Source organism: Eulemur rufifrons, chromosome 8, assembly GCF_041146395.1.
Source record: "Eulemur rufifrons isolate Redbay chromosome 8, OSU_ERuf_1, whole genome shotgun sequence".
NCBI classification, from domain to species: Eukaryota; Metazoa; Chordata; class Mammalia; order Primates; family Lemuridae; genus Eulemur; species Eulemur rufifrons.
In genome coordinates this window covers 115,028,253-115,049,113 of record NC_090990.1, presented here as the reverse complement: position 1 = coordinate 115,049,113, position 20,861 = coordinate 115,028,253, and the positions used below count along the sequence as shown (strand labels likewise).

At 56.1% G+C, this 20,861-nt stretch overlaps 1 protein-coding gene across 3 annotated transcripts; it reads left to right on the top strand.

Annotated features, from left to right (window-relative positions):
• Nucleotides 1-330: 330 nt before the first annotated feature.
• On the top strand, nt 331-19,072 carry CSF1 (colony stimulating factor 1). 3 transcript variants are annotated; one of them, XM_069480848.1, is made up of 9 exons: nt 331-538; nt 3,632-3,754; nt 4,984-5,046; nt 6,596-6,766; nt 10,294-10,441; nt 11,566-12,590; nt 13,163-13,215; nt 13,486-13,544; nt 14,279-14,953. In XM_069480848.1, the coding sequence occupies exons 1-8, from the start codon at nt 500-502 to the stop codon at nt 13,529-13,531; spliced, it is 1,668 nt and encodes a 555-aa protein (XP_069336949.1). In that variant the 5' UTR covers nt 331-499; the 3' UTR covers nt 13,532-13,544; nt 14,279-14,953. The 3 variants fall into 3 exon arrangements, with proteins under 3 accessions (XP_069336949.1, XP_069336951.1, XP_069336948.1); XM_069480850.1 differs by lacking the exon at nt 14,279-14,953 and adding an exon at nt 17,051-19,072 and having other exon boundaries at nt 367-538; nt 12,460-12,590; XM_069480847.1 differs by lacking the exon at nt 14,279-14,953 and adding an exon at nt 17,051-19,072 and having other exon boundaries at nt 367-538.
• The last annotated feature ends 1,789 nt before the right edge of the window (nt 19,073-20,861 follow it).

Sequence of the window (20,861 nt, the reverse complement as noted above, 5' to 3'; positions counted from 1 at the left end):
AGGAAAGGCTCGGTCCGCAGAGGGCGCGGGGAAGGCGGGGTGGGGGCGCGGTGGAGCCCGCGTTCCTTTGCTCAAGGCTTCGGAGTGGAGCGCGGAAAACAGCCACGGGGAAGACGAGCGACCCGGGCGACCAGCCGGCGGGCTGGGGGAGGGGAGGCGGGGGGAGGCGGCCCAGTGGGCCTCTGGAGTGAGTGTGTGTGTCTGTGTCTGTATCAGTGCGAGTGTGTGTGTGTGTGTGTGTGTGTGTGTCTGGCGCCTGTCCAGGGTGATTTCCCATAAACCACATGCCCCGCTAGCCCGCTTAAAAGGCTGTGCCGAGGGCTGGCCAGTGAAGCTCGGCCCCAGGGAAAGTGAAAGTTTGCCTGGGTCCTCTCGGCGCCGCCGCCGCGCTCTCTGCATCCCGGGACAGCGGCGCGGCCCTGGGCGGCCGACTCTGCGGCGGCCAGCGAGCGAGCGAGCGAGGGCGGCCGACGCGCCCGGCCGGGACCCAGCTGCCCGCATGACCGCGCCGGGCGCCGCCGGGCGCTGCCCTCCCACGGTAAGCCCAGGGTGCGGGCCGGGCTGGGGCGGAGGCTCGGCGGCGCGGCGCCTCGGAGCCGGCAGCCGGAGCGCGCCGGCTGCCCTACCCGGGCGTTCCTGCCGCGGCCACGGGCTCCAGTTTCCTAACCGCCTTTGCGCACTCACTGGGCCTCTGGCGCTCCGGCTCAGGCCGGTGGCAGCTGGGCAGCTGCTCCTGGGGCTGCGGCGCTTCCCTGGGAAAGGGAAGGCTGCTCACCCCATTGCACGGAGGGGAACACTGAGCCACCCGCAGGCAGGAGAGAAGGGTTCACAGCCGCCGTTGGAGTCCCCTGTCACTGGGAGCCCTGTCTCTCTCGATTCTGACCGGCCATTACCAAGGGACGGGCAGAGTGGCCATGCACTGAGTGTGGTGCTTTCTCTGACGGGCACCTTCCTCAGTGGCCACATACGTGCTTGCAGGCCCTGCTGGGGAATGGGTGCTTCTGGGTGGGGAGAGTTCAGGGGTCATCCAGCTTATAGAATGCCAGGGCCTGTGCTGAGCAACCTGCTGGCAGAGGGAAGGAGATGGGCAAGCTGCTACTTGTCCCAGCCCACAGGCAGGAGCTGCTGGGGACTTGTGTGGCTGTTTTGGGGGGACCAGTCTCCAGAGCTGCCTGGGGCTAGCTCTGAATCTCTTTTTCTTGCAAATTCTAGCTCCATCAGTTGGGCAGATCCTGGCTTTGCGGTGGTCAAAGGATGGGGAAGGAGGGTTTGGCCAGGGGCAGGGGCTGCTCAGGACTGCGTAGGGTTGCCCTGCCTCAACTGTGGCCGCAGCTGCTGCAGCTCCTGGAAAGTGCAGGCTGGCACTGTTGACAGGGAGTGCTCTCATAATGCCTTTGCTTCTGAGGAGCCCTGGAGGCAAATGAGAGAAGAAACCTGTGGGAAAAGGAGCAGAAAAATATTTGGGGCTGGGGGTGGGCAGAGGAGAGGCTTGCAGGTGGGGCAAGAGGGAGAGGGGAGTAGATCCACAGGGGGGGAAGTGCCCAACTGAGAGAGAGGAGATTGGCTTGAGAGGGGAAAGGGAGGCTAAGGGGCTGAAGGTGAGACCATGAGGAAAGGCGAGGAAGAGAAGGGGGCTGGCTGTGTTTCGACAGGGGCGGTCCAAGGGTCTGGTCCTGCCGGGTCTCTCCAGAGCCCTTGCTGAGGGGGAAGATGGAACAGCACGGGTGGCAGATGAGGCTGGACAGCTGGGCTGAGGTGTGTCAGCATCTCTCTGAGCCTGCAGCAGAGATTCCTTCCGAGGGCTGCTCCCCAGGCAGAGGCAGAGGCTGGTGGGTGGGAGGAAGGAGAAGAGCCTGCCCAGCCAGATGCAAGCTAGAGTGTTAACCCTTAGCTGTCCATCCAGCTCCTCCTCTGAGGCAGAACTGGGGCCCCAGGTCCAGGGGTGTCACCCTTTGGCCACCTTCAAGTCAGACTTCCATGTGGTGGCTGCATCCTCCTGCCACTGATTCCTGAAGTCTCGCCAGAAGCCAGGCAGCCCTTGCAGTTAGACATTGCCCTCCCCTGCTGTCCTCAAACATCAGTATCTGGAAGTGCCTGTGAGGAGGTTGTCTTCCCAAGTACCCCTTTCCCAGAGGTTGTTTCCTCCTTACCATTCACTCCAGAGGCTCGGAGCCTTAGTGGCAGCCAGCCTGGGGCACAGACACCTTCTGCATGGCCTTGAACCTGAGGTTCCTCCTGAGAGCTTGGGCAGCTGTTCCCACCCAGAGCTACCACCTCCACTGCCCAACATAGCTTGAAGTGCCCCCACAACTGTCCTCCCCTCCTTCACGCTCTCCGTCCCTCAGATCAGGCCAGATCTGTGCTGAGTAGTATTGGACCATCCTGTCCCTCTCCTGCCATCAGCTTCTCCTCCCTGCAACCTTCCAGGTAGCCCACCCAGAGCTGCCTCTCCTCCCTGATAAGAGCTGGCAAGCATGTGGGCTTTTAGTTACATGTAAACTAGCATGCTGTTATGGGACTGTTTCATAGCCTCCCTGTGTTTTTCCAATGTGCTACTTATTTGCAGTATTTGTCTCGTCATCTGGATTACTGAGGCAAAGCCCAGAGCCCAGAAAAGTGTCAGCTCTCACCCCACCCTGCCAGCATTTCCCTGAATCTGGGGGCATCAGCTTCCAAGAGGCTCAGGAGCCCTGAGGAAGCAACATCAGCTGGGGGAAAGAAAACCCAAGGGTCCCTCTGCCTTTGGTTGGAGAAGGGGAGATCTAGGGCCAGGAGGAGGGAGGAGGGGACCCTGGTGAGGAGGAGGGAAGAAGGAGGGAAAGGGAAAGACAGGGTATCCCAGAGCCAGGCCCATCACTCTGGGCTGAGTAGCTACTGGACTAGGTAGGTATTGAAAGAGAAGAGAGATCTCAGAAAACTTCCCTGCCACGATGAGAGCTAGCTAGCTGGATGCAGAGCCTGCTGGGGCTCCCATAGGCAGGTGCCCGCCAGGGACGGCCCAAAGCTGGCACTGGTGCCTCTGATTAATCAGTTGGGCTCCTTTTGAAACACACACCCAGGGCTCCAAGAGATCTCTGGCATGGGATGAGTTCCCAGTGAAACTGACTTTGGTCTCAGAGTTTTTTCCAGTGGCAGGGCCAGACCTGAGTGGAACCAGGTGAGAGGAAAGGCTGGGCTGTCTCTGGCTTGTAGTCTGAAAGATGGTGCATGAACATGAACTTGAGTGCAGTTCAAAAGGTGCTTGGCTCAGTGCTGATGTTACAGGGACATCAGGTAGATGAAAGTCTAAACTTTGAGGACTATGCTGTGTAATTATTAGTAGAACTTAGACTGGTGTGCACACCATCTGTGTCGTTATTGGTTCAATGTACAGTTAGGTTTGGCTCAGGTTAATCTGGGAAGGCTTCTTGGAGAAAATGACACTTGAATTCTTATCAAGGGAGAGCAAGCTTGTGCTGTGGCTGTTAGGAAATCCTGAGAAATCTGGATTTAGGGAATGCTGCATCCTGGGGTGAGGGGCAGAGCCTATAGCATTATAGGTATAGGCCCTTGTTTTTCTGCTCTCAGAAGGGCATTCGGGAGAACTGGGGAGAGTGAGGGCTGGGGAGAAATGACACCCTCTCTGTCGCAGACATGGCTGGGCCCCCTGCTGTTGTTGGTCTGTCTCCTGGTGAGCGGGAATATTACCGAAGGGGTGTCAGAGCACTGTAGCCACATGATTGGAAACGGACACCTGCGGTTTCTGCAGGAGCTGGTGAGTGTGCAGCCATGCTTTATTCTACTTTCTTTCCCCTGGGAAAACTAAAGCAGGAGCCAGGGAGCAGGGTCAAAGAGAGGGGCTGCAGGCAGGGAAATAGGAATGTGCAGGACATGGTTCCCCTGATGCTACCCTCACTGACCTTCCCAAGGTTAGGACCTCTGGTCTCCTCAATCCTAAAGCTCTCTCTAACTCGCCTGCATGCAGCGAACAGAGTGGGCTTCCTGCTGCTTGCCCCCGGGTTAGTGATTGCCCAGGAATGTCAACTGTGGACTCTGAAAAGGCTTCTGAGACCTGCTGTTCGTCAGTAGGATACCTCCTCCAGGAAGCCAGCTCAGTCTGCCTGCTGTGTCCAGATGTTGCCTTCAGCTCCTGGACTCCCATATGTGCCGCCAGCCTGGCATCAGAGCCCCACCCAGATCTGGAGAGGAGGCTCTTGCCTAACTCCCAGCCTTCCACCCTCACTTCCCTGGCTTTTGCTCATGCCTTGAGGCTGGGATAGCCTCCTCATCTGGGCCATGAAGGAGCCTGTGTCTCACTCTACTCAGGACCACGGAGTCATCAACAATTGCAAACATGGTCCAGCCAGGCAGAATCAGGTTGCTGTCATGGCTGCTGTCCTGCTCAGAGGGAATTTACCACTCTTCTGGCTAGCCAGGCAGGGTGCAGCATCACTGGCTAAGGCCAGCTCCCTGGCCCTGAGCTTGGGGTCTGTAGGCTGGGTCTTCTACCTCGCTTGCCCCTACCCTGCTTCTCCTGCATGTAGCTGCTGTAGCAATCCAGGGCAGACCAAGAGCATCTCTGAGGTTAAATCACAGAACTACTGCTCTGGGGGGTAGAGGAGCATTTAAAGGCATCTAGCTCCAGCCCCTACAGATTCTGAGTCCCCAGAGTTTGTCCAGCCTTTGCTTGAATTCCTGCCATGACAGAATGTTCACTACCTGCCAGGGAAGATTATAGCCTATATTCTATAGACAGTTCTTCCTTATAACAAACTGGCATTTGTCAGATTTCATAGGGTGGTAGGTGGAAGGAGGAGACTTCTTGTTCTTCAGCAGCCTTCCCCCGGGCATGTGGAAGGCACAGTCTCTGTCTTTCCAGGTGTGGTTGGGGGGAGGTAGATAAAGTTCAAACCCCAATCCACCCAGAAACTAAGGTCCCCATTCTGATGCAAGCTCAGTTGATCTATAGATGTCGTGCGACCACTGGCCTGCTCTCTTTTACAGATTGATAGTCAGATGGAGACCTCATGCCAAATTGCCTTTGAGTTTGTAGACCAGGAGCAGTTGGTGAGTGATGGCTGTTTACAAAGCCCATGTACCAGCCCATAAGCACCTCGGGAGGGGGGGGGGCGTGCATGTGGGAGCATGAAAGCAGTAAAACTCCCAGAGCTGGACAAGGTGAGGGTGTGAGGATCCCTGCGTGCTCAAGTCTGGGGTGCCAGGGTCCAGGGCTGGGCAGGGTCCAGGGCTCAAGTCCCCTGCTGTTCGCTTCTGCTGGCCTGGTACATATCAAGTGCTTACTATGTGCCAGGCACTTTCCTAATTTAGTCCTGACAGTACCACTATGTGGTACACAAATACTGTTTATGATCCACAGAGAGTTAAAGGAGCACAGCCAGTAAGTGGTAAAGGCCCAATGTGAACCCAGGCAGGTTGGCTCTAGGCTGTAAGGCAAACCAATACTTCTTCCAGGTCACATGCTTTGCTTAAGGATGTCACTTCCATTCACCAGGCAGATTTCTCCTACCCCACACCCAACCAGCCACCAAGTGCTGCAGGTCCTGCCCCCTCCTTCCCCCCCCCACCTTGCTTAGACAATTTCAGGAGTCTCCTAACTGGCCTCCCGCTTCCGGTGCACCCCTCATCTTGCCACTAGGGGGAGTTTTCTGAAACCGCCATCTGCTGCCTTTGCTTTTCTCCCCAAAACCTGTCAGGGCTCCCATCACTCCAGGAGAAAGCCCTGGTTGGCTAGCCTGGGGTTACAAGCTCCAGTCGCCGCCACTCAGCCCCATCCCCCATCCCCCATTCCCTGCTCCTTCCTGCCTCCGTGTCTTTACACAAACTCTTCCTGATGCCTTTCATACTTTTCCAACTGCCCCTGCCCTTCCACATCTATTCATCTTTGTGTCTCATGCAAAACTGCCACGATGCCCAGAAGTTGCTCCCATCTCTGAGCTCCCACATGCAAGACTCATACACACCTCTATTAGAGCCGGACACCACCTCATGGTCCAAAGAATAACCTCAGTATTTCATTCACTCATTGACTCACTGTCATGCTTGGCCTTAACAAGCAGTTACTAGGAACCTACTGGACCAAGTGCTAGGGACACAGAGCTAGGCAGAGTCTCTGTCTTCAAGGCAACCACCATCTCTTTAGGGACATGAAACACTGAGGTTATTCTTTGGATCATGAGGTAGTCTTCACTACCCCTAGGTCCTGGAGGCTTTGGAGGGGCCATCTGGTAAAGGACTGTTGTGACAGCAAGCCAAGAAGAAGAAAGAAAGAAGGGGGGTACCCTGGAGCCCACCTTCCCTATGCACATCTATCCTGATGAACGCCTCCTAGTCCAGAAATCCAGACATCTCTCTAATCAAAAGCCACATTTCCTTCACTCTAGCCCGGTCCCCAGTAGTGCTAGATCCCACAGAGAGAGAAAGAAAGACAAGCCAAGGGGAGCGTTCTTGATACTGGGGTGATATGTCCCCTCCTCCAGGGCAAGGAGGAGGGCAGGCTGCAGCCCTCCATCTGCCCGGGGTGGGGGGCACTCCGCACAGAGCCTAGGTTCCCAGGCCACAGCAGCCAGGCTGTAAGCTCCAGCTTCCCATTTTTCAGAAAGATCCCGTGTGCTACCTTAAGAAGGCATTTCTCTTGGTGCAAGACATAATGGAGGACACCATGCGCTTCAAAGACAACACCTCCAGTGCCAGGGCCGTTGGGCAGCTGCAGGAACTCTCTTTGAGGCTGAAGAGCTGCTTCACCAAGGATTATGAAGAGCATGACAAGGTAGGAGGGCCCAAGGCTGGGAGCACCGGGTCAGGGCAGAGGGCACTCGGGTGCTACCCCGCCCACATGTGCAGAATATGTTTACTGAGCTCACCTCACATCATCGCTCACTCGCTCTCTCGTTCATTTATCATCCCACCGACCTTTACCAAGGCCTTATCTACCGTGCAGGAGGCACAGTGCTGGGCCTTGACAATGTCATTGTCAGCAAGAAATACACGGTTCCCGCCTCATGGGGCTTATCATCAAGTGAGCTTGGCAGTTGTGAAATATACAATGACACATGTAAACATAATTACAAACCATAAGTACCGTTCATTCAATCAACAAGTAGTTAATTGAGTGGCCATTGTATCAGGCACTGTTCTAGACAGCAGGAAACAGCTGTGATCAAAACAGACAAAAATCCCCACATTCATGGAGCTGACGCTGGGGTGGGTGGTAGGAGTGGTGAACAGTTAGCAAGATATATAAGTAACATATGCGTTATGCAGGATGGCAGCGGCTGCAGTGGAGAAGAGTAGGCCAGGGAAGAGATGACTTGAAGGAGGTGAGGGAGTCAGCCATGAACCAGAACCACACAGGGCTCAGAGAGAGTGACAGGGGACTCTAGCTTAAATGGGGGTGGGGAAGCAGAGACAAGGAAGGCTTCTGAGTTAGAAAATATTAATTTGAGCTCCAAAGATGAGTAAGGGTTAGAAAGCCATAAGGCCAGAAGAACATCCCAGAACAGGGAATGCTGTGCTAAAAGCCCTAAGGTGAACAGGAAAGTACACATTCAGGGACCCAAAGGGTGGTCGGCGTGGCCAAAGCATGGGAAGTAAAGCAGGAAGAGGAGAGAAGACAGGAGCCAGATCATTTGGGGTCGTTAAGATGCAGAATTTTGTCTTAAGTGGGAGGGAAGCCGCTGTGAACAGGCAAGTGGCCCAATCTCACGGCACGAGACTCTGCAGGCTGCTGTGTGGGGAGTGGACTGTAGAGACAGGAATGGCGGCTGGGAGACCAGCAGGAGGCACAAGTCCAGGGCGGAGATATCGGCGGCTTGGCCCAGGGCGGTGCAGAGAAGCTGGAGGCGAGTGGATGTGTTCCAGTGGGTTAGGGGCAGAAGCACCAGGACGTGGCGTGTGCAGGGGATATGAGGAGCCGAGGCAAGGGGAGAGGCAAGGACAGTTTTTGTCTCGAGCACCTGGGTATTTCAATGAAATGGGGATGCTCAGTGGGCAGAGCAGGTGTGGGGAGCAAGAGTCCAGCCTGGGCACAGCGGACTTAAGATGCTTGTGAAATGGCCGAGTGGAGCTGTTGAGCAGCAGGCCTTGAATGTGACTAGCAATGTACCGATGTGAGAGCTATGGGCATGGTGGTCATCTGTGAAGCCACGGCCTGGGTAGCACTGCCCTCTGTGGGAAGAGAAGCAGGCCCAGGAACCCCAGACGGCAAGCAGAGGACGGGCACCCAGCAAGGGGCAGCCTGAAGTTGGGAGGGAAGCTGGGAGAATGCCGAGTCGGGTCACTGGGCCCAAGATGGAAAGTAGTCAACTAGTCCAATGGGGTTAGAAGTCAAGCAAGGTAAGGGCTGTAGATTGCCTATTAGATTTGGCAACATGTTACAGGTGCCAGATAGGGGTGATTAGAAAGGGAGGAAGGGGAGACAACATTGTGGAGGAACGTGCCTCCAAAAGGGGGCAGAAGAAGAAAGATGTTGCTAGAAAGAGTATGATTAGGGAGGAAAATTTTCAATAATGTGCTTTCCCAACATTAAGGTTCTTAAGAATCACTTGGGGAGTTTGTTTAAAATGCATATTCCCAGGACACCCCACCCAACCCCCCGCAAAGAGTCTGATTCCCTGGGTCTGAGGGTAGGCCTGGGGGTCTGCAGTTCAGAAACTGCCCCAATCGTGATTATGGTGTGAGGTCCTGGAACCCACTGGGGAGGCACCCGCGGAACAGGTGTGGATGCTGAGGGGTGGGCTCCAGGAGCGCAGGGCCCTTGGGGCCAGAGGAGCCAGGCCCTCCTCGGCAAGAGTCTCCTGAGCCTGAGGAGGGAAGGCACCTGTCGAGACAGGTGGGCGCCAGGGCCTTCTGCCTGACGATTCCTGTTTTCTCTGTGAAGCATGAGGGGAGGTTGAGGGAGACAGAAGAGAGAGGCACGAGAGAGCCAGCTTGCCTTTCTTACGACAGCCCTGGGGGAGAGGCTGGCAGGGGTTATTGTTTGGAATTTACAGATGAGGAAGTGAGCCCAAACTGGATAATTCATTTGGTCACTGTCACCTAGCTGGTGAGCGATGGGAGCTGAGCCTAGCACTTCTCATTCGTACATTTATTTATCTGGTAAACATTTATTAAGGGCCCACTGTGCGCAGGCCAGGGGGATGCAGCAATGCCTTCAAGGACTTTACAGCCTAGTAAAGCCTGTAGGTCAGTTTAAGGAAAAGCCTGGTACTCGGGGCTCACTGGCAAGTAGGCCCCAGATGAAGCCATGGGCATGCACGGCGCAGCCTGGTGTGAAAGGAGAGGCGGGCCCAGGGCTGAGCCCTGAGGAATGACAGCATTGGACATCAGGAGGAGGATGGGAGCTGGGTAAGGAGACTGAGAAGGCGCAGCTGGAGAGGTGGGAGGAACCCCAGGCAGGTGAAGCCTCTCAGAGCTCCAGAGGGTGGGAGCCTGGGCCCACAAGCAGCTCAGCAGACAGGGCTGGGGCATCCTTAGCCCTCCCTCCAAGAAACACCAATGCTGGCCAAGGGCCCACAGCCCCTGTGGCCTGACCCGTTCCATTCTCCACACCACAGCAAGGTGATTTTTCTAAATTCAAGTCTTATGCCACCACCCACCTCCCCAACAACCCTTCGGATGTTTCCCTTTTGCTTTATGGATAAAATTAAAAGTTCTTGACGTGACCCTCAAGGTCCTGCAGGACTTGGCTGGTGCTGACCTCCCTCCAGTTGCATCTCTCGCCACTTGCCTCCTGGGTGGTGGTCCTGCAGCTGCTCCCGCCTTCGTTTTGTCTTTTGACATCTCATGCCCTTTTCTGCCTCAGGAACACTGCAGTCTGTTCTTGCTTCCTGGACAGCTCTCTCCAATCCCACCTCCTTTCCTGGCTAACTCTCGCTCATCTTTCAGTGGGTTCCTTAGGGAAATTCTCCCTGAACCTTCATGTAGTTCCCTTGCTGTACACCATGAGATCACTCAGTACTTCTTCAGAGGACCCACTGCACTGGTAACAATGTGCTTAGTGTCAATGCCCCTGCTGGACTCGATGTCCAATGGGGCCAGAAACCACCTCCTTCTTGTCCATTGCACGATTCTCAGGTAATTACCAGATGCCTGGCACGTAAATATGTGTTGAGTGGTTCCATGAATAAATGACATATCTCACAACCTCAGGACTGAGTCAGCTGCAAATCAGAGAGGGGAGGGAGGAAACAAAAGGGAAAAAGGAGAGAGATGTGACAAAGGCCAAGGGAACTTGATAAATGAGATGACATGGGGCCAATGGTCATGCTCACCAAAGGGACGCTGCTCTGCTTCCAGGCCTGTGTCCGAACTTTCTATGAGACACCTCTCCAGTTGCTGGAGAAGATCAAGAATGTTTTTAATGAAACAAAGAATCTCCTTAAAAAGGACTGGAATATTTTCAGCAAGAACTGCAGCAACAACTTTGCTAAATGCTCCAGCCAAGGTAAGCACCAAAGGGGCCAGCAAGTGGGTGGTGGGAGGAGGGTGTAAGGAACGGGGATCGGGAGGTGAAATATGGAGCTGGGGGGACCCCCGGGAGGCAGCCTGGCTGCTACTCGTGTTCCTGTGTGTGTGGACGTGCTTGTTCTGTGTGCATATGTGGCTTCATGTACCTCTGGTCCTAGGCACATGTCTGTTTTGGCATGTGTGTGCATGTACACCTATATGTAACTGCATGTGGAGGGGTTGTGCTGGTGCTTGTGAGATTAGGAAGTGGAAAAGGGAGCCCTTTGGGGGAGCCTTGTAGGCATGGAGGCCTTCCCTGCGGGCTCTACAAGCTGGCTAAACGTATGGGGCGTTCCGCGGAGAGAGCAGATGTCCATCTGGGAGTCAGGGCCCTTGCTCCAGAGCCCTGCTGCGAATCACCAGGATACCCTGGCTTCAGAAGCCCCCAGGATGCCTTGGGTGTCCCCTCAAAGGACAAGGCTGGATTTGAAGTCTGAGCATCATTGAAACTCCCAGTGCTGGCTCAGCTGCATACATGTGTACACTGCGTGTCCTCGTCTCTGCGTCCTGTGCCACACGTGCCCTCCTACATTCAACTTTGCTCCCCAAGGCAGGGGCTGAGGTCCTGCAACTGCCAATGGCCAAGTCCAGTCTCACTGCTTCTCATTCCCAAGGCCCCAAGCCTTGGCCGCGTTCCAGCCCCAGCCTGTTCCTGCCTGTGGCTGTGGCTGTGTGGCTCCTGGCTGTGCATGAAACCAGTGTCTCTGGGGCTTGGGAATGTCTTATGTCAGCCGAGAGGCCACTGCTCCCTCTCCTGGCCTGGCCTCCCGATGGCCAGAACCTCACACAGGCTGCTCTGTCGTCCTCACCCCACCCCAGTGTGCATCTGAACCCTGCTCTTTGCTCTCTGCCCGTGAGACTCTGCTCCTTCCCTGCCTGAACCCTGTGTCATGAGCATTCCCTCCAGTCCTGTCCTCTTCTCAGTCCCAGGGCTGACTAAGGAGATGAGGGGACCCCAGACTCATATCCCCCTCTCAACCCCCCTCTGGGAAAGCTGTGCTGGAGGCTGGTGACTCTATCTCCCTCCGTCTTTCTCTCGCCCTCTCTCTGTCGTTCTTTCAGATGTGGTGACCAAGCCTGATTGCAACTGCCTGTACCCCAAAGCCACCCCTAGCAGTGACCTGGCCTCTGTTTCCCCCCACCAGCCCCTTACCCCCTCCATGGCCCCTATGGCTGGCTTGACCTGGGCTGACTCTGAGGGGACAGAGGGCAGCTCCCTCTCGCCCATTGAACAGCCCCTTCGCACAGTGGACCCAGGCAGTGCCAAGCAGAGACCACCCAGGAGCACCTGCCAGAGCCTTGAGTCGCCAGAGACCCCAGGTGTCCAGGACAGCACCACTGGTGGTTCACCACGGCCTGGGCCCTCTGCTGGTGGGCCCGCCCCTGGGCTGGAGGACGTTCTGGACTCTGTGTTGGGCACTAACTGGGCCCTAGAAGAGGCCTCTGGAGAAGCTAGTGAGGGTCTTGTACCCCAAGGGCCAGCACTTCCCCCCTCCAGGCCAGAAGGGGGCAGCGTTCAGGCAGAAACCGCCAGACGCGGCGACCTCCTCTCAGCACCTTCTCCACTCCCCGCATCCACAAAGGACCAACAGCCAGCAGATGTAACTGGCACCGCCTTGCCCAAGGTGGGCCCTGCGGGGCACACTGGCCGGGCCTGGAATCCCACCCCCGAGAAGACAGATGGCTCATCTGCCCTGCGTGGAGACCCCCAGGAGCCGGGCTCCCCCAGGACCTCAGCACTGCGCCCCCAAGGCCTCAGCAGCCCCCGCATGCTCCCTGCTCAGCCAAGGCTTCCTGGAACCCACTCCTGGAACAGTGTGCTGGCCCGTGGGGGCCTGGAGGGCAGGAGGAGCACCAGGGACCGGAGGAGCCCCACAGAGCTGGAAGGAGGAGGAGCAAGTGAGGGGGCGGCCCAGCCCCCTGCCCGTTTTAACTCCCTTCCTTTGACTGACACAGGCCACGAGAGGCAGCCGGTGAGATCCCCCGGCCCCCAGCTCCGCGGGTTTGCCTTCCGCCTGCTGGTGCCCGGCATCATCCTGGTCTTGCTGGCTGTCGGTGGCCTCCTGTTCTACAGGCGGAGGCGGCGGGTAAGAAGAGCCCAGCAAGGGAGAGGAGGGCACCTGGTAGGGACAGGGGCAGAGCCTGGCGGGGTGCAGATGGGAGGACAGCTGGGGCTTGGTCTGGGATCTTCAGATGCTGCGGGAGAGGGGCTGCCTGAGCTGGAGCAGGGGCGGCTGAAATGGAGAGTTGCTTCAAGAATCAGAAGGCTCAGGCTGTGAGGTCACTGGGAAGGGCCGGAGCAGAAGAGAGTGGGAGAGAATATTCTTGGGCTGACAGGAGGACAACCAAATGGGAGGGAGACAGAGGAGGAGAGTGATGCTGTGTGAGTGTGTCAGGGCAGGGGTGTACACTGGGAGCTCTGCAGAGCCTGAGGCATGAGGGCCTGCAGGGGACAGGCTGCATGGGAACGGGGGAGGAGAGGGGCATGGTCCGCAGAGGGGCCTCTCGAGTATCCCCCAGACCTCTGGCTGATCCCCACTTCTGGGTAGCTGGGGGGACTCTTGCACCTCTATCATTCATACCTGGGGCAGCCCTGCCTGGGGATGGGACCACCATCCCCCCACCCTCCCCTCAGTGAGCTGCTCTTTCCTGTCCCCAGAACCATCAAGAGCCTCAGACAGTGGATTCTCCCATGGAGCAGCCGGAGGGCAGGTGAGAGCTTGGGGCGGGGCTCTGGGAGACCCTGGGGGCGTGGCATGGGATCTCTTTCCCCCTCTACATTGATTTGGAGAGGAGGAAGGGCCTCTCTTCTTTCCTAGGCTTCTGGGCTTTTTCCTGATTTCTTCCTAGAGTTAGGCTGTTCTGGGTCTTCTCAATCTGAGAGGTCTAGAGTATTTGCAGGACTTGGGGGTAAACTTAGGGGGTCCCTCACTCCCCTCCTCCTGCTGACATCTAATGCCAGCCCTTGTGCTCTGCCTGCAGTCCCCTGAACCAGGATGAGGACAGACAGGTGGAACTACCAGTGTAGAGGGAATTCTAAGGTAAGATTCTGATTTTGGTCTCTCTCCACACCTTAAAATGATCTACACCCTTTTCCAGTCACCCTCACCTGTTAGGGACACCACCTTCCCTGAGGCCCCCACACTCGACTCCCTCCCCTCCTGCTCCCTGTCCTTGCATCACCAGGTCCAGCCAACCCTCTCCTTTCTGGGTCCTCAGGCCTCCCCCTGCCCTTCCGTTCCCTCCACCCCAGCTGAGGCCAGGAACTACTACCTCTGCATTCGGTTTCTTGTCTTTTTGCTGCCTTCGATCCCAGAGCAACCGAAATCCTCCTCCTCAAATGTGGCTTTTATAAGGCCTTTACCCTCCTGGGGGATTTTCAGTAGCTCTGCAGCCACTTCAAACCCAGCATCCTTAGCTTGGCTGCCAAGCCCCTCCAACGGCAGCTGCTTGCCAGATTGCTCCCCGACTTGCTCCCCCGCCAAGGTGATTCCTGCCTCCCTGCTTTTAGAGTCATAGTGCTATAGCACCTTAGTCTTGGAAGGGCTCTCAGGGGTCGCTTGGTCCACATCCCACCCCAAAGGGGCGACCCCCTCCACGTCCCCGACAGGGAGCCAGCCAGCTTCCTGTCACACTCTCCCAGTTCCAGGCCAGCTCCCTGGTCTCATGAGAGCCCTCAGATATTTAAAGTCAGTTGTCCATGCCCCCTTTAAGAATTCTCTAAGCTAACTGTGGCCAAGTCCCTCAAACATTCCTTATATGATATGGTTTTCAGACCCCTCACCATCCTGGACACACTCGTTTGTCAATGTCCCTCTGAAAATGTGGCGCCCAGCCCTGGACACAGTACTCCAGATGTTGTCTGACCAGCTCAGAGTACAGTGGGACTGTTACCTTCCTTGATCTGGACAGTATTCTTCTATCGTGCAGATTGAGAGAGCGCATTAGCTTTTTTAACAATCGCATCATACTGTTGTCATATGTTGAGCTTGTGGTCTGTTAAAACCCCTAGTTCCATTTCCCATAAACCTCTGTCAAGCCAGACCTTCTCTAGCCTGTACTTGGACAACTTAACTTTTTTAACCAAAGTGCAGGAGCGTATCTTCACCTTGTTAAAACTGTCTTATTGGTCTCTGCCCATCACTAGAGCCTATTGAAGTTGTTTTAAATCCTAACTCTGTCATCCTCGTGGCCCTCACAACGGTGTCTCCTGCACACTGATGAGTGCCTTCTGTTGTCCTTGCCCACACTGTTGACAAGATGTGACCCCTACTTCTCCTCACCCCAGCTCCCCACCCCAGCTGGCCCATGCCCCCCTCCCTCCCCTATAAGCCCACAATTGGCCCATGAGGAAGCCTCCCCGATTTCTCCATGCCCCTCAGGCTGCTCCTTTAGTTCATGCCCCTTCTGTTCTTTTGTATTTGCTTAATACTATATTGATTTGCACTTATTTGGATGTTGTTTTTATACATTTTTAAATTTTATTTTATATGTACATGTACATTCCACACCCCTAAGAAGATTGTAAGCCCCTTGAGGGCAGGGACTGTCTCCCACTTTTTTGCTTTTCTTTTTCCACCATGGGTTCTTCTACAGAGAGGGCCCCTCCACACTTGCCAAAAATTCAATAAATGTTGACTGACTGGCTTAGGGCTGACTCACAAACTCACCCTGGCCAGTTGTCTCTAACTGACCGGCCTCTGGCTGACCAATTAACCAGCTAATTAATCAACTGACTGACTAGCTGACCAGCTGTCTGTGTGACTCTGACTAACAAACCGACTAGCTGGTAGCTGCCTCACTGGCTGGTTGTTGACTGGTGAGCTGATTGGCTAAATGACTAGCTGGCGGATTGCCTGACTGATTTGCTGATTGACTTGTTGGCCAACTAACTGGGGTGACCCACTCAAGTTTCCAGTCACACCCCTTACCAAATGCAAGTGAGCGCCTTAGAGCCTTCCCATGTGTGGAGTGACAGGGCTGGGCCCCTCCTAGGGAGGCAGGGGATTTGGCAGATGCTCAAGACCAGGGCAACCTATCTGGGAAAGAGCTAGCAGTAAGAGCACATCTGGAATCATGGGGCCATCCCTGTCACAGGGCGGGCTAAGATGGGTGAGTGGGTCAGCTGGGGCATGGCAGGGCAGTGAAATGGCCCAGACCCCCTCAGGACCAGTGGCTCAGTGCTGCACCACCCTCTCCCCAGTCACCAGACCCCCACCCACCACCGTGGTCTTGGCATCCCTCTGCCCCGTCCCTCTGCACTCCCACTGTCCTTTCCCTGCTTGGCTGTTCTCAGGCCCATCCTGAGCTTGTCTCTTACTTGGAGAGGGACCCACTTGGTCCAGTGGGTCCAGCCCTAAGGTGGTCCCCAAGCCAGGCCCCAGGAGCGCCTGGGAGACTGAGTGCCAGCCCCTAGACTGTTGCTCTGATGAAAGAAATGAGAGAGGGCAACACAGAGGCCAAGACCGAGAGGGGACTCAGAGCCACAGGAAACTCAAGATACCAGCACCGCAACCCCAAGAACTAGGAGATAGGGGCAGCAGGCTGGAACTTGCCCACTTGGTCTTTCCTCCCTCCTGGGCCTTGGCAGGGCCTGTGGCCTGGCTGTACCCAGCATGACCAGTGTCCAGTTTATGGTTCCCCTTCTTTCCCCTCCAGAGCATGGGAATGGGCTGGGAGCCAAAGGCTGTGGTCCCATCTTCCCTCCTGACCCGTGACAGCCTTTGCCAGTGGGGCCTATGGACATTAGGGAGGGAGGCTCCACACAGGGTCCAAAGTTAAACCATTGGATGGAGTCCAGGGGATTTCAGCTCTGGGAACAAAGCGTCCTGAGGATGCTGGGCAAGGGGACAAGTTTGGGGGCGGGGGTAGAGGGCAGGGCCCTGACTCCCATGGATGATGCAGGAGGCAAGTCCCTTGGCCCATCCAGGAGGAGGCTGGGTTGCTTAGGGGTTAGCATGCCAAATGGCAGGGTGGGAGTTTCCTTGTCCCAGACTGCCTCTAGACTTCTCCTCTCCAGCCCAAGTTCTTCCTCTTCAGTTACCTCTGCCTACTGTCTTGAATATCCTCTGTGATGACCCTCTCTGATGAGTGGTGTGAAGGTGGAAATGAAAAATTCTGCTTTGCTAGGGTTAGCAGGAATCATTCTTGATTCAGTGGACCAAGGCCAGTGAGATGGCCTTGCCTGAGGAGGGGTCTCAACAACACTCAAGTGCCCCTTCCCTCCCTGTTAGACCCCTCTGCTTGGGCAATGACCCCTCCCCACCCCTGCTCAGACCTCCACCAGGCCCCGTTACCTCCTGCTGAGGTCCCTGTTCCCTAGGAGGAGGTGGGAGGTGAGGCCAGTCTGGCCAGAGGCTTGGGCTGCTGCCAGGGAAAGCCTCCTTGTCCCTCTGCGGTGTCTGGGGTGGCTGGGAAGGGATGAGAGGAAGTCCTGCGAGCAGCGCCGCGAGCAGCCCACAGGAACGCTCACCTCCCAGGCCGGTGTCCTCAGTGACCCTCGCTGCACTCCCACTCGGCTGACAGCCTTTCCTTCTCTCCCCTACAGCTGGGCACACAGGACAGTCTCTCCATGAGAGGAGACATTATGGGCGTCCACCACCACCCCTCCCCAGCCATCCTCCTGGAATGTGGTCTGCCCACCACCAGAGCTCCTGCCTGCCAGGACTGGACCAGAGCAGCCAGGCGGGTCCCCCCGCCTCCACCCTCAGACCCTTGACTGACTGAAAGAGGGCCAGAGGATGCCCCCCACGCTGCCACTATTTATTGTGGGCCCTGGAGGCCCCCGTGTGCTTGAGGAAGGCTGGCAAGCCCGGCTCAGGACCCTCTCTCTTCAGGGGCTGCACCCTCCTCTCACTCCCCTCCACCCCGGCACCTGGGCCAGGGACCCACGGTCTGTAGCGCGTGGGAGAGCAGGGTGGGTGCCGAGGAGTGGAAGAGCCCTGCGCCCAGAGGGCCCACCTGGTGCCACGGGATCCCAGCATGGACAGGCAGGGACCTGTCTCCAGAGAGAGGAGCCTGGGATTTGCAGGGCGGGACAGCGTCGGCCTGATTTCCCGTAAAGGCGTGCAGCCCAAGAAACGAGAAGAGGACGCCTTTGGGCCTCGGTCTGCACTGACAGCTGGAAGGAGGTCTACACCCTCTACACCTAAGTGCCCTCTGCCAGTTACCGGACCTGCCTGACTTGCCCGTGACGCCAAGAGGAGGACCAAGCTCTGGCCTCCGCCCCTCTTTCCCTCCAGCCCCTGCCAGAGCTTCTCTGAGAGGCCCCCCTCGTGAAGGAAGCCATTGCACTGTGAACACTGAACCTGCCTGCTGAACAGCCTGCCCCGTCCATGCCGAGAGCGAACATCCGTCCGTCCGCCTACCCTCCAGCCTCTCCCCAGCTTCCGGCACTGAGCTGGCCTCACCTGTCGACTGCGGGAACCCTCAGCCCTGACCTTCTCCTGACCCGGCCTTTGACTCCCCGCGGCAGAGCAGGGTGGGAAAACCGCCCAGGCTGCCAGCCAGAGCCGGTCTTTAGGCTGTGTTGTTCGCCCAGGTTTCTGCATCTTGCACTTTGACATTCCCAGGAGGGAAGTACTAGTCGGGGACACGGGGAGGGGAGGGCAGAGGCAAGAGGCTGCAGGATGAGCTCTGACTGAAAATGGGTCTTTGAAATATGGGTATGCCCCTGAGGCTGGGGAGGTGTCTGCACCGCACACCCCCAGCCCAGTCTCCTTTCCCTGCTGCCAGCAGGCCCCTGGGGCTGAGCAGGTTGTCCCTGTCAGGAGTCTTGGGCTGAGCTACACCCCAGCCCACCTGCATGGCACCCAGCGCCTGTCCTCTTCTTGCCCTTCTTTTTCCCTGAGCCTGGTCGCCGGTGATACACTCTAGCTCAACCCCGTCCCCCACTACCACCTCCTCCGACCAGGCAAGCCGGGTGGGAGAGCCACCAAGAGGTCCAGGCTTCGGCTTCCAACTGTGCCCAGGGCCTCCACTTCCTGGGCCAGGCTCTGGGGCCTGGGCAATGGGTGACAGAGCTGTCAGTTGCCCCTTGTCCCTTTGTGCTGCTGTGTCCCTCCTCTCCTGCCTCCCTGGGCCCTCTGCTGAAAGACCCCGCCCTACCTGGCCGCTGGGCCCGTGATCTTTTCACCTCCTGCCCAAGAAGGTGAGGGTCCGCTGGCCCCACCTTCTCTGTCCTGATGCTGGCAGCTGAGGGAAGGCCAGTGGAGACTTCAATGTGGGGCTCATCCTAGTCACAGACTATATTTGATGCTAGAAAACACATTTGAAAATGGAAGAAAAAAATACAAAAAAGGCATTCCTCCCTAACCCCTCTACCTTAAACACATAGTATTTTAAAGGTCAAAAAAGCAAAGCCAACCCATCGCAGAAGCTCTTTGTGGGCACTTGGTGACATCAGAGCAGGAGAGCCAGATGTCCTAGGCTACATGCACAGGAAGCTCTTCTGTTCACTGAGACAGCCGAGAGGGAACATTGGCTCACGTACTGTGAGATTTCGTTTTTATACTTGGAAGTGGTGAATTATTTTATATAAAGTCATTTAAATATCTATTTAAAAAATAGGAAGCTGCTTATATATTTAATAATAAAAGAAATGCACAAGCTGCCATGTGAGTCATGGGAAAGTTGTTTTTGGGGTGTGGGTGGCAAAAATAGGGGTGGGCTGGGTAAGCCCCAGGGCAGAAAGCTTTTGCCATGATACTGGGAAAGGAGGGTTCTCTCCAAGTTTCAGACTTGCTACCAAAGCCTGTATTACTGCTGTCCCAAACACATTCGTCTGCGTATCTGTTTAGTAGGAAACCGGGCAGAAGGCAGCCAAACCTCAGGCCTGGCCACGGCCCCTGCTCCAGCCCTGCCTCGCCCAGCCTGGGAAAACGGCTGGTTGGGCTCCGTCCAAGGGCCTGAGGCCTGCGAGGATGAGGCTCCTGCCTGCTGAACCCCACTGTCCAGGGACAGGGAGCTGGGACTGTCGCAGGGCCCTGAGCTGCTCAAGCACTGTCGCTCCGCTGCCGGAAGTGAGCAGGGCAAGCAGCGGGAGTCAGCAGTCTGTGCCGGCCGAAGGGCCTGACCCTCCTACAGGATGTGGAGAGGAGACGGGTGGAAGGGAGACTGGGACGTGGCCTTCCCGAGGAGAGGGCTGTTAGGGCGGGCTGGAGCAAGTGAAGGCCCAGCATAGCCCGAGGCACACGCCGTGGGCAAAGCTGTGGCAAGAGGGGCCTCCCCATCCTTGAGGGTGTGTTGGACGTTCTGGATCGGTGGCTCCCAACCCTTGCTTACTGGAGAATCACCCGATTGTTTCAAAAGAAAAAAGAAAGAAAGAAATTGCTGATTCCCAAACCCCACCCTAGATCAACAAAATCAAAGTCGGAAGGATCAGGCTCAGGCACCAGGCATTCGAATTTTTAAAAGACATCCCAAGTGATTCAAATGTGACCCAGTGTAAGAAGCTTCTAGAGCCACACTGTCAGATAGGGTGGCTATTTAAATTAATAAAATGTAATAAAAGCAAACATTCAGGCCGGGCGCGGTGGCTCACGCCTGTAATCCTAGCACTCTGGGAGGCCGAGGTGGGCGGATCGTTTGAGCTCAGGAGTTCGAGACCAGCCTGAGCAAGAGCGAGACCCCATCTCTACTAAAAATAGAAAGAAATTATATGGACAGCTAAAAAAATATATATATATAGAAAAAATTAGCCGGGCATGGTGGTGCATGCCTGTAGTCCCAGCTACTCGGGAGGCTGAGACAGTAGGATCGCTTGAGCTCAGGAGTTTGAGGTTGCTGTGAGCTAGGCTGACGCCACGGCACTCACTCTAGCCTGGGCAACAGAGTGAGACTCTGTCTCAAAAAAAAAAAAAAAAAAGCAAACATTCAGTTCCTCAGGTGCACTAGCCACATTTCAAGGGCTCAGTAACCACATGTGGCTACCATTTTGGACAGCGCAGAAATTCAACATTTACGTCATTGAAGAAATTCTACTGGACAGCACTGCCCAAAACGTTGGGTCCCTGGACTTAGGGGACCAAGGTTATAGGGCCAGGACTGGCACCAAGCAAACTTGGCCAGGAACCCTTTTCTGTGCCCTTACCCCCACCACCCTGTCCATCATCATTTCCCTCAAGTGAGCTCTTCACTTTCTATCAAAAGCTTCTCAGAAAAGGTTTAGAAGAAACTTAACTCACATTTCATTTTTCCTGGCCCAACTGGACAAAACCTCTCCTCTTCCAAGAAGCCTTCCCAGCCTGGCACAGGCCCCTGAGCTCACCCAGCCTTAGTTCCTTCCTCCTATATCCTTAGAGCCTATTTATTTGTCTGTCTGTCCACCAGGCCGTGGACTGTGGCAGGAACTGTGCTCC